The sequence below is a fragment of the Drosophila grimshawi genome, unplaced genomic scaffold (assembly GCF_018153295.1).
Source record: "Drosophila grimshawi isolate 15287-2541.00 unplaced genomic scaffold, ASM1815329v1 contig_44, whole genome shotgun sequence".
Lineage (NCBI taxonomy): Eukaryota > Metazoa > Arthropoda > Insecta > Diptera > Drosophilidae > Drosophila > Drosophila grimshawi.
In genome coordinates this window covers 10,222,992-10,239,825 of record NW_025063240.1, presented here as the reverse complement: position 1 = coordinate 10,239,825, position 16,834 = coordinate 10,222,992, and the positions used below count along the sequence as shown (strand labels likewise).

The following is a 16,834-nucleotide window of genomic DNA, read 5'->3' as shown; positions in this document are numbered from 1 at the left end:
GCATTCAGCGGCACTTGGCCTGGACCCGAGTGCGCTCAAGGGTTCCCTTTAGTTGTTGTTTTGTTTTGTTTTTCTCTAAACTAAAATAAAAACAAAAAAAAAAACACAAAATACGACAACAACATATCAAAATAAAGCACTTGAGTTGTGTTTTTTTGTTTGGTGTTGCTGGGTGCTCTTTGCTGCTGCTCCGGCTGCTATTATTGCTGCTGTTGCTATTGTTGCTGGTGTTAGTGTGTTGGTGCTGCGTGCCCTGTGTGCCGCTCCAGAACTTGTTTGTGGCCTAGAGTTGTAGGTTCTTTTGCATGCCGCGATAACAAGTTAAACCGGTGTGCGTGTGTGCCGCGTGTGTAATTGCGTGTGACTGTGTGCGAGCAATTGTGTATCTGTGTGAGTTGGAGTGTGTGTGTGTGTGTTTGTTTTTGTGTGTGTGTGTGTGTTTCTCTCCTTCAACAAACTGTTGCGCTTCGACGATGATGACGTCGCCAGCCCTTTTGCAAGCCATAATTACAAAAAAAAAAAAAAAAAAATTAAAAAATGAAATAAAAATAAAAACGACGTTTAACCAATTGAATTTCAATTAGAATTATAAAAAGGAAAAACCTCGAAGGTCGTGGCGCCGCAAAGAAGCCAAAAAACTTAATTGGCTTCCAAATTGGCATTTAGCCGGCCGGCTTCGGCTTTGGCTTTGGCTTTGGTGTTGGATTCGAGTGTGTTTGGCCAGCTAAAAATAGATATGAAAACACGGTTAAAAGTCTAACGGCACACGTCACTCTATAAACCAGCAACAAGAACCAAACTCATAATCAATTCACCATTAAAAATAGAAGAACAATTTAAAAAAAAAAGAAAAAAGTTTAGCGACATTTTGCAGCAAATACGCAATAAACTTTGCTTATAGCGAACAAAATATGCCAAACTGATAAGCAATTTTAACAAATTGAATTTACTTGCAGCACGCAACCGGAGCGAAAGTGTTCAAATAAGAGAAAAAAAAGAGAGTGTAACGATAAGCAATATTAAAAAATTAAATAACCGTAAATTGAATAGAAAGCGCATTTCGCAATTCTAAGCAGAAAACATGACACCATCGCCCACAAAGGAGCTGATGAATGCGCCAACAATTTCACGACGTCCTCGCGAGGAGTTTGCAGAAAAGGTGAGTAATCTTTACGTCCCTTTTGGGTATAGTTTATAAATAAATTCACCTTCAGGCTATTTTTTTTTTTGTATTTTTTTTTTACATACATATGTACATGATACTAAATGTGTTTCCTGTGCTTTTATTGATTGATCCCATAGAAATGTGCTTTGTATTCTTGGCATGGCTCAAAAACATAAACATTTGCCGGCCTTTTGTTTGATTTTATTTGTTTGCGCAATATGTACACACAACTATATATGTATGTATATAGCATAAGGAACATATGTAGATATATATGTGTGTGTGTGTAGTAAACAAAAATGTGTAGTAACCGGCTAGGCAAATAAATATATCTGTCTGCCCTATGCCGTAATTTAGCCAGTTGCCGCCAGGTGATCTGAAGTTATTCCCATGCAATGTGTGCTCTAAATCACATGCCACCAAAAAGAATTGGCTGCTCTGACTAATCAAATAGCATTTGCTGTGGCTCAAATCGTTATGTGATTGATAAGATATTGACAGCTGACGTTAACTGATAGTCGATTATTCGATCACAGTTGCCATCATTGATTTGTGCGCTCTACAAACAGATTTACATATAGAAATATTTTGTTTATTGTTTTATTTTAGGGCCATAATTCGATCATCGATATACAAATTTCCTCTTCTTGTTTTGACACAGTTATGGCAACGACTGCAATCCTCTCCAACTGCATATGAAACGAAAGTATTTTTAATCATTTCGTCATTGCTAGAAATATGACTAAAAGGGTAATTAAGTAATTGAATATTGTGGCAAAAGTTAAAAAAAATACTTAATTTGTAATACATTTTATGGGTTTCTGTTGTTGTTATTGATGTTCTTGGCTGCCTTTTCATAATAGAAGTAGATCATCTGCATTGTATTATTTATGAAGTATATTTTGTTCGTTGCAGTTGCACTTACGTCAATTTGGTATGCAAAAAAACAACAACAACAACAAAACAATAACAAAAGCAACGCAGTAACAAATTCAAATTCTCAGCTTTAAGTTAAACGAGAGAGGTCAATGAGTTACAACAATACGATACAATAAACCAGAAGGAATGGAAAAAAACGTTGACAGAGAACGACTTGTGGCTAAATTCCAACACGTTGCGAGTTATTAGCTGAAAATGTTGGAAATTATAATACGATTAATATACGAATGAATTTCAGAATGTTGAATGTTCAATGTTGTTTAGACGACGCTTTACAGTTAAATATTCATATGTAAATCACATTATTTACGGCTTGAAATGTTTTCTGGTCCGTTCGATTTCACACTAGAATTGATCGGAGATATCTTAAAATACTTATACATATTTATATCAGACGGTCAAAAGAAAATGTTAAAAAATAATGTTGTCCAATCAAGGCATTTTGTGGGTTCGTTCATTGATTGATTTGCAACGATTCCAGTTCGAGAAGTCGACGCCAAGTGTTAATTTCATTTGAACTTGGTATCAGATCACTCAATTTGCTGCACACGCTGAACGAATTTGTTGGTCTTTTGTGAAATACCTGTGTGCCTCCGTTTGGAGTTATTTTTGCATGTGTATTGGGTGTGTTTCTTCTGTTTTCATTTCTATGGCTCAACGGCCAATGCAACAAAATTTGATGGCATTGGCCATGAAAGCAATAACAAAAATTTGTTAGCTGGCTCTTTTGGCGCGCCTTTAATGCGATTCGCTGTGAGGAGGTTTTTTTTTTTGTATGTTTTATGTCATCGTCATCATCACTGTCGTGCTAACAGCTAATTTTGAATATGCTGCATATGTGTTTTAGAAAACCAACCAAAAAACAAAATAAAATAATAATAAAAGAGAGAACAACAAAAAAAAGAAGAAGAGGGAAAACCATCAACAAGAATTTCAGTTTAAATTGTGCGCCACATAACGACAGGCCGTGCGAAATCTGATGCAATCGATGAGATCATCGCAGAACCTACTGAAAACAAGAACAACAACAACAGCAACAGCAACAGCAACACCAACCACAACAACAACAAAACTGCTTACCGAACCCGAACCAGAATCGCGCTTTATATATATATAATATGCATATATATATATATATATATATATATATATATATATATATATATAATACTTGTACGCAAAAGTCACACGAGCGTAATGAGCCGGCAATAATAATAATAATAATATTAATTTAATGGCAATTTGATTGTATCGCTTGTCGAGGCGCTAAAGCTACGATTTTTGATTCCTTATGCAGCTTAAGTAATTGACTCATTTGAAGTACTTACGACAAACCCTTTCCCCCATACTCCATACGGCTATACTCAGTATTGTGTAAGGAAAAAACCAGACAATCCTTAGAGGAATACACAGTTTTACAACTGGGATTTATGAGATGACCAAAGGAATGTTTAATATTACAATTCAAATTGATTAGTATATCCAATTGGAAGTATTAATATATAATACATATACTTATATTTGGAAGGTATACTGTGGAAGTTCTTTTATGTTAAATATACACTTAATTAGGAAATAATATATGTTTAAAGCTGTAAATAAATAAATAAAAGATATGCATTTTATAATAGACAAGATCTAAGACAATAAACAGTTGGAGATCTTTCCGTTTTTTTTTAATATGAATCTGTCCACAGTTGATAAGACGTTGAACTTGATGCAAATCTTTGCACAGCTTCACACCGAATGCTGATTTGCAAACACAGATTTGTCTCATTTTGGGTATTTTGTAGTCAAGCACTCGCTTAGCTACACATTTACTGTTGGTCTTTCCCGTTTTAATGGTGCATCATCGTTCAGCTCTCGTTCTGGTTCTCTTTCCCCTTTCCACACTCCACACTCTCCACTCAGTCGAGATGCATCAGTCAGTTCCTGCAACTTTCAATTTCTGCCGCTGCTTGCTGCTCGCTACTTGGGAATTGGTGTTTTTATGTGGCTTGCGGGACTTTCTGCGTCTTCTTCTTGTTTGTATTCGGCTCTTGTCGGCATTTCTGTTGAAAACTATAAACCCCAACAATAACTGAGTCATCAGCATGCAGCATCCATTTCACAAGACTCAAAGAACACACAGCAAAGCACAGAACACACAGCTCATATTTGGGACGAGATAAGGCGCAACGAGACGTGGCGAGACGAGGCGAGTTGAGATGAGAAAGACGTATTTCAAATACTTACCAGCTTAAATGACTATTGCGCGTTTTGCGGCTAACCAACTACACTTAACTAAATACCACTTGATTAATATGAATATGCATATATATCTATATATCTATGTGCCAGTTTCAAGCTGATTTGCGTTTTAAAAGCCTTGCACTTGTTGAGTTACGGCTGACAATTGACAACTTTGTCAACTTTGTCAACTTTTTAATAGCATTATTAGTTTTCATAGTCCCGGTCAATTTGACTTGAAGCAGCAGCAGCAGCAACAGCAGCAGCAGCAGCTAGCTGAAATTGCTCTGAGTTTTGTTCACACTCTGTGCTACCAATTTTGGGTTTGGGACCTTCGTAAAAACGTGCCGTTCAAAATGAATACGAATACGAGTACGAACACGAACACGAATAGAAATAGGAATAGGAATACGTATACCAAAATTTAACACCCGTTTTGGCGTCCAATCTAAATGGTGGCAGAGGCATCGTGACAGGCAGTCGACAGTCGGGCGGGCAAATGGAGTCGAGTCCCCGTTGCCCATCAGCCCATCAGCATAATCATCTACTGGGCCTGGTAATTGTTGCGTGTCGCTGTTATATTTCCCATGGGTGTGTTAGTTAAACTACATTGAAAGATACGCACTGGGTGGCACCGGCTGCAGCGCACCTTTTCCACTTTGCACACAAGGTTGGCCAGCTTGGCCAGGTTGGCCAGGTAGTGGCCAGGTGGTGGCCACTGGCTTTTGCCCAACTCCGCTGTGCCCGTCATATCATGTGGCACTGTGTTTGCGCAACGAGATGGTGGCACGAACATCGACTGGTCGGCAACAGCAGTGGCAACTCCAAAACCACCATTCCCCCACCCAGTGTTTGTCTTAGCGATGTGCGTGTGCCGAAAATTCAAGAATTTTAGTCGTTCATTAAAAATTAACAAGGTTCTCAGTTCAAAAACTTTAAATTGTATCAATTTAAGAATTCATTAACTGAAGCTGTGTAAAATTTAAATACTTTATGGGAATCTGATAAGGGATTTGACAACGATTTGCTCAAAAGTTTTGTAAATTCTTTTTTCAATTTTAAATAAATATTATTTAAATTATCTAAAATACTATTTTTAAATTTTTTTGCTCTGTTTTTTCTCATGTTTCTTTTTTTACTATAAACAACATATATTTGATAGTTGAGCCGCTCTTTAAAATACACATCACAAGTTGGTTTGGTGTCCGTTTCGTGTAGTGTGGGGGCGTGGCCGGTGGCATGCGATATGCGTGCCACCCGCGGACAGCGCCCAGTTCATATGAATATTGCGATATTGTTAATTTAATTTATGTTGACTTTAATGCGTGCATTTTTCAACAGCTGGTCAAATAAAGTAAGTTTATTGCATCGTTTTGGTTATTTTTAGACGCTTTTAAGTTGAATATAAACATTATAAATAGCAACATTTGTGTTAAATTCAGCAAAAGTATTGCTTGAATCGTTAGTCGAGAATACTAAACTCACATAACCCCAAAGCTGAATCGCATCAATTAGCATTAGTCAAACATTTTATGAGACCTACATATATATATATAAATTTCTGTTCATTGTTGATAATTCCCGCGATTTGTTTTGCTTTCAATTTTGCGAATTCAACGCCAACTGATTGCTGTCCGAAATAGCGACAGCAACCGATATTTAGATACTCTGCCCAAAAATTCGGAATAACTCTATCGAAACTGAACTGATTTTTGTTTCTTTGTGTAAAGTTTCTAGTAATTTGTGTCAAAAGATTAACTTGCAGCCGCTTATGGAGTAATGATCTATAATGATCTGTAATAAGCATGGCCATAGCCTGAAAACCAGACTCGTTTTCATGTGAAACTGGCAAAAGTTGTGTGATACTTTCGACCACATCTTCAAAGTCTAATAATAAATGTGCGTAAATTGTTTTCTTTTCATTTTTCGATTTGCTGTGTTCGCTGTGGTTTTTGATAATTGCCAAAGTTTCGCCGAGATAACGTAAAGGAAACGAGTTATGTTTGCCAATAAGTAAATTAAACAAATTTATATCGTTGGTAAAAATAAAATTCGACGTCATCGCTATCGTTAACTGGGCAACGACAGAGAAGTAGAAATATAACAACAACAACAAAAATTGTTTGATTTCGTTAACGGTCCAACTACTCGAACAACACTCGAAGCAGGCAACAACTCAACAGCGATTCGAGTGTCTGCAGTTTGTTGCAGCTGCCCCTGCTGCCGCTGCGCCATCTCCTTCCCTCCCCCATTAAAACACGCCATATGGCCTTTCTCCAAAATTCAAATAAAACAGTCATGAGACCCACGACATGAGGCGCGGGCAACGGGCAACGGGCAACGATCAGCGGGCAACGGGCTATCGGGCAACTGGCAACTGGCAACTAGCAACTAGCAACCGGGTGCCCCCAACTCCACAGCGAGTTGCAAAGCTCTCGTCATGCGTGCCACTTGGCACCTATGTAGATAAGAGGTCTATACGAGGGTGGTTCTGTTTACCACAAACTGGAAGATCTTACCTGTCTGCGATACATATGTATCTATTTAGGCAGACTTAGCCGTTTTCTGTTAGCCAAAAATTGACTGTGTGAAATATACAAGAAGATTAAATATGTCAAATAATTTTGTACTTGAATCAGAATTTATAGTATTTAAGTATATCTTATAATTTGATATTTTATTGCTGCGATGCTTGTTAAGTTTTTTTTTAATTTTGACACATAAACTATTAGAAATAAAAAAGGGAAAATCTATCATTAAAACTTTACACTAATTGCATACATATATAAAAGTTGGTAGGTTCGTTAAAGTGATTATAATTCAGAGAGACAAGAGATAAAAGTAATAATTTTAATATGAAAATCGAGCCAGAAGCGCGTTTCGAGCCTTAAACTTAATCAACATGTTCTCGCCTATGTTTTTGGCTAAGGGAAGTAAAGTTGGAATTTTTGGTTACGTCTATTTAAAGTTCAAATGTTGTGGGAGGGGCTGTTCTCCCCACTGCCCACACCTGGCAACGGCAATTAAAGAGAGTTGCCGTAAAAAATGTGGTTAGACCTATATCTAATTCCCAGAACAACTTTTGAATTCCCTTTATGTGGTGTTTCCACGTGATTTATGAAACCACCCTCGCATGCTGGCAAAGCTGTGGTACAATGGTCTATTTTGTGCGCCGGCTACGTGCACCGCCGGCAACCGGTCACGTTTATAGTTGTTGCTGCCTCTGCTGCTGTTGTTGCTGCCTGCTGAGAGTAAGAGTCGAGAGTCAGAGTCAGCAGCATTGTAGGCAGAGGCAGTAGCAATGGTTGTCGCTGTGATGGCCTCGGCGGTGGCCCATGGAGACCAACTGACTGGCTGGCTATCTAACTGACTGGCTGGCTGGCTGGCTGGTGGACCGGTGGACTGGTTGTCTGGTTGACTGGCCAGCTGTGCAGCCGGCCCGCTGCTCATAACTGTAAAAACACGCTCGCCCACTTCCTTGGAGCGCAGTCAGATTATGGTTCAATGTGGCGTGTGTTTGATTTTTGGTTTCATTTATTGCTTCATTCCAAGCATTGTTGTCTCTGTGTGTGTGTGTGTCATTTGTGCGTGTGTGTGTGCGTGTGTGAGTTAATTTTTAATTGTGCTAAATGTGCACATAAATATCAACAATCGATTGCAATAACAATCGCACAGCAACAACAAAAGCAGCGACAATATTCGCCATTCACAATTTTCAATTTCAACACCCACCCATGATTTGGCTTATTTGTGTCATTGGCTTGTTGTTGCCATTGTTGTTCTTGTTGTTGATTGAGGGGCATGTATGGGAATATCTACTGCTGGCTTTTGTTGGCTGACATTGGCACCAGCAGCTGTCAATTTATGTGCTGGATGGCTATGACTAAATAGCTGATAAATAATGCTATTCGCAATCGTAAATGCTTGCCACATGTGCCTCGTGTTGGGTGGTAGCCGTAGAAATGCATTACGAATGTGTCAAATGTTCATTGGCCGATTATCGTTGAGACGAACGAAGAGATACAATTGTATCTCAAGGGATACACTTAGATTTTATTGCGGCCTTTGCACTCACACAAATGAATAAATAACATGCAATGCCCTAAATTTGTTTTGGGATCCTCGTATCCCACTTAAGGATACAGGCTGATGGCCTTTTGAGCAAATTGCTACAATTTGGAAGGCTACATTTATAGTTATGAATAGAACTGATGTGTTTTGTGTGTGTGTGTGTGTGTATGGTGAATATTCATCCTTACGAATAAATATCTAAACTCTTTGCATAATTTGTTTATTACTACTTTAGTGTAGATTGTATACAATTAATTATATTTGCAGCCCATCAGAGTTTGCATTATTATTCGAAGCATAAGGAAAAATTTAAGAAATTCGCATAAACAAATTTATTGCAAATATTTCTATTATTCGTAATAAACATTCTGGCATGGTAATAATTCTTTGGTGCGTGGTATTTGACCGACTGCTGTGTGGAGCATGTGGCAAGCACACACAAATTCAACAAATTCAACCAATTCGATTTATTCTTGGTCGTCGTGGTCGTCGTCGTCGTCGCAAGTTGTTTGTGTCTGACCGTTGCTGGGTTACCCCAGAAGTTGTTTGCCTTCAATATCTATGATTTCATCCTGTACCCGCTCCTCAAAAAGTTTGAGTTCACACCTCGTAGTCCGTGTGTTTATGATTCTGCAAGTGGCGTGAATTTTTTCCAGCACCCGCTGCGATTTTAGATTGCTCAAGTGTGTAGATGACTTGGTGTGTTCATAATGGTTGCACGTTCCCCCCACACCCTCCACCCAACAAATCTTTTAAAAAAAATTCTACAAGAAAGCGGTCGCTTCAAAAACAGTCGTAACAAATTTTCATTGCCTACTTTCGGACTTGGCGTTGAATATTAAATTATAGCCGCAAGCCGAAAAGTAGGCAACACTAAATTTTTAGTATGCAACGCAAACCGAAATTATTTATTCATACTTTACCATCGATTGTGCACTTGCACACATTGTTTGGTTGTATTTGATTTTGCTTTTTATAATCGCTAATATTCATGTGTGAAGTACTCGGATTTTATGATTGCGTTTTTACCCGCATAGTCATCATAAATAATTAAATGCGAATTGCAGCTGCTGCTGCTGTATTTGACGGCAATAAAATGCCGTTCGAATACGTTAATCGCAGATACAATCTAATGACTCGACTAAGCTTTTGTTTTTGGCGGAATCGGAAGCGTAACAAAATCAAATGCCACAAAAATGTGCAAACGAAACTCAATCGCTCATTAAGGCTAAACAATGAGAGGCGTCGAGCATCTCCCCATTGCCATCAAAAGCCATCGATAATTCCAGTCTAGACACGAGTGCAAAGCACCTGCACAGTGGTCGAAACCTCATGCGGAAATGGATTATAAATATTTGGTTTACTTTAGCTAAAGAAAAACAAACTATAATTATAAATATCTTCAGCTAAAGTTATTCGTTTTGAATGCGGAGAATTATGCAACAATTATTCAGTTAGGTTTATATGACTTCACTTTTAATTGTGTTAGCGTACACAGGGAAATGTTTATAAGCTATATAATAATAATAAATAACAATAAATAAATAAAATGTTCTTTTCTTTATTAATTTTCATCGGAAAATCCGCTTACAATTAATTACTTCCTACAAGTGTGAAGCACTGTGCAGAACAACTGTTGCCAGAGAATGGAAACAGCTTAGTTGGCACTTGAAACAAACAAACAATCAAACAAAGGCAACAAAAGTCAACTGAGCACAGCTGAGGTGTTTGTCAGTTGGTGTTAGCATGTTTTGTTGTTATTATTATAATGATTGCCGTTGCCGCTGTTGCTTTTGCTGTTGCATTGTGCTAAACGCTAATGTGTTAAATGAGCTGTTGATGCCCCACGCCAGAAAGCTAATTAGAGCGCTTTCTGGTGCATAAATTACGAAATACAAGCTTCAAAGCCGCGTTTAAGGCCCTAAGACGAGATTTGCTGGTGTGTGTGTGTGTGTGTGCGAAACGCCCCCGCAAACAGCTGCTGATCAACACACACGCATACAAAAAAGAAGAGACAAACAGAGTAGGAGAGAGAGAGAGAGAGTTATGCACATAATATGGTCATAGTACTAAACACGATAACGATGTTGAGCATACGCCAAATTGGTCAAAACAAAAACGAAAAAGAAGAAAAAGAAAAACCGAAGCAATCAAACGAATGAACGAACAAACAAACGAACGACATGAAAAAGCCGAAGCCTCTGCAATTCTAGTGATCCGCGTAATAACTTCAGTTAATGTCGTCGCTCATTTGACTCATGCGCTCGTGCGTTGAGCTCAGTCGCTTCGTGGCAGTTGGCAGCGCCAGACGCGCAAAACGTGAACGAGTTCGTGAAACGATTAACGATCAACGAGCAACGCTCAATCGATCAACGAGAGAGACTTTGATATTGACTTTGCTCTTGGCGCCCGCCGGACCCGGGGAAAACTTCAAGGTTAACGCGAGATGTCATTTTTTCGCAACATTCGCTCAACGCTGACGTCGTCGCGCAAGAGCTCCAGCCGCGATACGACCCCGGTGCGTTCCCGGCCAGCGAGTGTGATTAGTTCGCGACGCGATTCGACGACAAGCTCAACGCTGCAGCGTGGCGACACCTTCATACTCAATGGCTCCGATGAGGAGCAGCAGCACCGTGGCAACGAATCCAACAGCAGCACCCTAGAGAAAAAGTCCAAAAAGTCAAAGGTTTTTAGCAAATTCAGCACATTCACGAAGCGGAAGAAGACACCGTCGCCGGAGGAGTTGGCCAGCTATGAGCATCATCCCAGCGATACGGCAACAAATACCTATTACAAGTGGCGCAGCGATGGGGATCGCATGCTCGACTACGATGCCCACTCGGATCCATTCAATTTCCTGTACGAACAGCAGGGCAGCAACTACAAAAGCCGGCAGCCAAATGCGGATGCTTCTGCGGCTGGCATGCAGCGTCAGTCGAGTCTTGGTGGCTCCTCCAATTCCAATTCCAGTGGCAGCTTCGATTCCAGCACGTATCGCAAGAGTAAACCGGCCACACATCTGCGCGAGCAGCTGGAGCAGCTAAAGACGCACTCCAACGATGATCTGCTCGAGGAGGATGAGCGTGACAAATATAAAACGGTGACACTGAGCAGCTTTCGCAAATCCTTTCGAGATCGTCTGCTGCAGCAGCAACAGCAGCAGCCCCACAATCCCGCCTGGTTTGTGGAGGTGCCACCAGCAGCGCTAACGACGACGACGACAACGCGCAGCGAGTCCAAAGAGAATCGTCCCGATTTCCTTGTCTTTGACAATGACAACTATCGTCCACAGTCGCGTTCCCCGCTGCGGGATCGTCCCTCGCGCTCCGCCACTCGCTCGCCCGTCAAACGCAACGAGACTTTTCGTGTGGAGCAACCAATGCGTCGACATGTCTCCCCATCGCCTTCGCCAGCGCCAGCGCCTGCGCCGCCTGCAGCAGCCATTCGCATCGAGATCAAGAACTCAATATTGCCGCATTCGCCGGGTCGCTTGGTGCCGGTGGGCGTGGCCAAGCCCATGCCCACCACAGAGTATTATGCGCAGCGTCTCCTAGCGAGCAGCCTGGCGCGTCAGCCGCCGCCTGTCAGTGGCAAGAAATGGTATCGCAGCCAGAGTCAACATTCGCCCACGCGATTTGCAACGACTGCTCAACAGCAGCAGCAGCACCAGCAGCAGCAGCACCAGCAGCAGCAGCAGCACCAGCAGCAGCAGCAGCAGCAACAGCAGCGCAGTAACAGCGGTCGCTATCAGACTCTGGTGCACATTGGCAGCGAGCCGAACAAATCGGCGCCGGCTCCAACTCGAGGACGTGCACCCACCCGCGTTCAGCTGTACGGCAGCAAGCCGAGCAATCGACAGCACCAGCACCAGCAGCAGCAGCAGCAACAACAGGCCAGTTCCACCTATTTTGGGGGCCATTATAATGCACCTGTGCCCGCCAGCAAAACCATGTCCAGTTCACGTCTCGGCTCGGTGGGCGTACCGAGTCTCAATTGGGGGCGTCGCGACCAACAGCAGACGCCAAGAATTATTGCCGCCCCCGCAGCCGCCTCCGTGCAACGACGCAATCGGTCACCGATCAAAATACCTTGGCGATAGAATCGATCGATCGATCGAACAGTCAACTAATGATCAAATGATCAAACGAACAGCGCTCATTGATTCGTTGTCTCTCCACAAATAAGGCAGTCTAGAGCTGAGCGACTTGAGCACGAATCAACACGATCCATCTAACGTAAACTTAAAATAAAATAAAGTAAAATAAAATAATATATAAATATTAAATTATACAAATTTTAAATAGAAAATGCATAAATGTTTTTATTTTACTTCAACTTATATTTATTTAAATTAAATTACAAATTAATACTCAAAAAAAAAAACATTCAAATTTTCAAGAATTGAAATAGGAAATTGGCGGAATCTGATTTAAAAGGGTATTTTATAGCTCAAACCAAAACTTGTTAAGTACTTGGATAGAGTCATGTGTTTGTTTTTTATTGATACAAGCTCATCTTAAGTTATGACAATATCTTTGGAATATGGACTGAACAACTCTATAGATTCTACGTGCGTCATTCGGCGTTGCAGCGTTGCGAATATTTGTATTTATTTGCCTTTTGAATTGTGCTAACAACAATTGATACTCGATACTCGTGTGTAAAGTACGCAAGTCCCAAAACTTCTTTTTCCATTTGTCAACGTTTTTTTTTGTTGATATCATTTTTGAGTATGTAAATAAAGAAAGATTAAGTAAATGAATGAATTCTCAAATGCAAATGTAAACAAACGAAATTGCGGGGAATAACAAATTTGCCGTGTTGTGTAAATTGATAATTATCATTTATTGGCATTTGCCGCGGGGCCAAAGCCAAAACCAAAACCATTTTGGCTCAAAACGGCTTCAACGCCCATTTCCCTTGAACCGTTAGAGAGCTCTTGATGATGTAGTTGTGGCACAAGTGGAACGCATGTGCAAAATGGCATTCCCCGAAACAGTATTTAAACAAATCGAATTCGCTGACAAAACTCATATTGTACAATGTTTTATTGGGGCGCTAATTATGCGATTGGCTTTTTAAAATCATGAGTTATGCGGTACTTTTCTTAAAGTTGCGTTCTTTATTTTATTTTTTATTTTTATAATATATATATATTTTTTTTGGTCAATAATATCCGAACGGGTTTGAGTCGCGTCTGACTAACTGTGCATGACAATGGGCGAGAGCGTTACGTGACTAGCACCCAAATGGGTAACAAGCCATATTTTCCAGGGGTTTGTCATATAGAAAGCAGATGCGCTTATTACGGCCCTATTTGGTTGCGAGAATTTTACGCCTAACGGCATATATATTGTACCGCCAGAAGATGTATGCTCATCATATATATATATATAATATATATCCAGAGGGAATGACGTCAACAGTCGTCTTGATTTGATTTGTTCCTTATAAGCTGTGGAACGAAACAACTCACGGATATTATACATATGGATGAGGGCATAAATGATTTAAACCAAATATGCGAGAGAGTATATCAACATGAATCATATATAATTTATAACTTATACAAGTATATTGTTTGCACGATTTTCATTTAAAAAACAGTTGCTCAATTGATTTACTATAATTTATTCCTTATATGGATGGCATTAGGGGTGCTCCGCAAATCCGACTCTCTGTAAAAGTTTTCCTGTATTCTACGAGTTGAATAAATAATCAGCTAACTTGTTTAATAACATTATTGTTGCCAACTCAACTAACAAAGACTTCATCTGGAGTCTGAGTCAAAGTAAATTGCGCAAACCCCTTGTTAATGATGTATTCCTTTTAAAGATTTCTGTCAAATTGTTTGCTTTTTTCTGACACCCACATCATTTACTTAATTTATAAGCCATCTTTGATTGCTGCGGCAAGTTAATGAGCTCTAACAATATTTATTTTCGTTTAAATGTTTTCGGCAGATCACAAACAAGTTGCATTTTGACACTTTTGAAACTTTCTTGAATTGTTTCGTTTTCGTTTTTGAAAGATCATCTCAAGATGGAACCCCTAATATTTATTGCCTTTCTCTAACTCATAAATAGCAAACTTTTTCGTAGTGTATAATCAACGTTAAACTAGTTAACTAATTAGCAATATGAGCAGCTTTAAACTTGATCTCATTCTACATATCACACTTTCTAATGTGGTCACAACGGGGTCGTTAGTTGTTCGTTGTTTTGACTATGGCCAAAAACAATTTGCTCTGGCCAGAAAAATCACAACATCAGCTTCAGCTTGGCAACACGAGCAGCTAAGTTGCAATTTAGTCGCCGATCTACGCATGATCTTGAACTACATTAGTAGACGCGTTAGCTGGTGTTAACGCATTTGGCTTTTAGCCACTTAAGTCTCAGCCTTAGCCATTTTCATTGTGGCATCTTAACTAGACTGTGAAAAATAAATGTAATGTAAACTTTGGAGTCATAGGAGCCCTCTAAATGGTTGACTTGCCCAATTGCGTGGGTCTTTCCGCAAACGGGTTGGTTAACACACAAAATCAGAGTCGTCAACTCAAAAAAAAAAACAAAAACAAAAACAAATCGTGTTAATTAATGCGAATTTTCAACAATAAAAACAACAACAGCAGCAACAAAAAACCCAAGTACAAAATTCACCGAAATTGTTTACTGCTGTTAATTGTTAATTGTGTACTTAAAGACTGCTGTTCCCTTTTTCAACTTTTTACTTCTTTTTTTCTGTTTCTTTTGTTGCTTTTTAATTTTGCAATAAATAAACAGTTTTGCGGGTTCTGTGATTCGGTTGCTCTACTGCTTCTTACGATATACATATATATACATATAGATATATATAATATGTATATGGCTCATACGTAGATTGTTTTCCAAGTAGCTGGCAGCCGGTTTTTAATTTGTTGTTGTGGTTGTTGTCGTTTTGGTGTTGTCGTCGACCTACGGTCTCTTTTTGTATTTTTTATATTCAAACTGTAGACAAACAGTCAACACTCGCATCGCGTCATAGTTTGAAAATGTAGCTTAGAGCTGAATGAGCTGAGCTGAGTTGCTTGCTCAGTTTTTTTTTGTGGATGCAGATACATTCATATGCAGATACAGCGAACAGATACAGATACAGCTACAGCCATAGATACAGATACAAATTCACAAATTTTGTTTGCCCAGAACTGATTGGCAACAAATGCGCGGGCGTGACCCAAAGTTGTGAGTGGGTTGCAAACTAGTTCTTATTCGTATTGGCCGATATGTTTTTTAGTTCAGTTCTACAAGGCTTCTTACATAACTTCTGAATTGAAATTGGTAATTTCAACATATTTGCTACTCGCATTTTCCCAGCATTTACACGGATTTGGACACGTTGTTTTACACTAGAAATTGGACTTGTTTTTGTTGCTGTTCAGATTTAGAGCATGACATCATTTTGCATAGAAGTGCGAAAAAAAAGAATTATGTTCATAGGCTATTTATTTTATTGTTGGGCACAGATCGCATCTCACTTTTAATTTTAATGAATGACTGGACAAAATAGCTAATTGCAGATTCTTTTTTGTATATATTGATTACACTCTGGGGATATGCCTCAGGTCTAAGAGGCATTTACGACATCTTCATTAGAGGCATTCTCAACGTTTTCGGTTCACTTTATAATGAAGCTATCAGTTCCAATATATATATATATAAATAAATATATATTCTTTGCTGTGTTTAACATTAGATTCTGATATAATTTGAGCAGCAGCTGCAGAGAAAACTCATAAGGGATTATAATTATATTGCCATGAATATTCAATGCCATTAATGAGGGGTCTTCCCTATATGGATGCCCGCATTTGTAACTGTCAATCGTTTGTATTAATTTGCTTTAAATATTTGCGTCTTGTGGCAAATTGCAAACAAAGTGGAAAACTTTCGCCATTCTGAGCGACTTATTGTTGCCGCAGCTGTGATTGCCATCCAATTTATATATATATATTTATATATATATATATATATATATATATATGCATTATGGATTTGTGATGAGTTTCATGTGTTTAATTGTCACATCATTAATCTATGGGGATTTTGGGCTTTACTGGCTTCACTTGAGTGGCAGTCAAACATTTGCGCACTTGAGCACTCAACTTGCAACTTAATGCCAAACATCCGTCAGTTCGGCTGCCCGTCTGTCCGTCTGTCCGACATGTTTGAGCAAGCGATTGTCGTCGCCAGTGTTTCACCCATTCACTCATCCTGGCCATATGAACTGGGTCAGCATCGATTTTCGCGGCAACGTGTCACAATTATCGCTTTGCCAGCAAATGGATTCGTTGGATTCGTTTGGATTCGTTTGGATTCATTCGACTGCCTGTCCCAAAAGTGCACACAGCAAGGCTCAACTATCGAATGCACTCAAAGGACATGCGAACTTTGC

At 39.5% G+C, this 16,834-nt stretch overlaps 2 protein-coding genes across 2 annotated transcripts in view; both read left to right on the top strand.

Moving 5' to 3' along the window:
- LOC6557733 (four and a half LIM domains protein 2) overlaps positions 1-16,834 on the top strand; it is a 58,448-nt gene that overhangs the window by 128 nt on the left and 41,486 nt on the right. Inside the window, exon 2 of the mRNA XM_043215297.1 lies at positions 957-1,159. Coding sequence (XP_043071232.1) covers positions 1,082-1,159 — 78 coding nt within the window. The 5' untranslated portion in view covers positions 957-1,081. The remainder of the gene's footprint in view (positions 1-956; positions 1,160-16,834) is intronic.
- Positions 10,689-12,706, top strand: LOC116806099 (nuclear transcription factor Y subunit beta). The gene has a single exon (XM_032742172.2). The coding sequence runs from the start codon at positions 10,851-10,853 to the stop codon at positions 12,501-12,503; it is 1,653 nt and encodes a 550-aa protein (XP_032598063.2). The 5' UTR covers positions 10,689-10,850; the 3' UTR covers positions 12,504-12,706.

What these genes read in the sequence shown, in the direction of transcription:
- LOC116806099 (XM_032742172.2), top strand. Translation starts at nt 10,851, where the DNA reads ATGTCATTTTTTCGCAACATTCGCTCAACGCTGACGTCGTCGCGCAAG.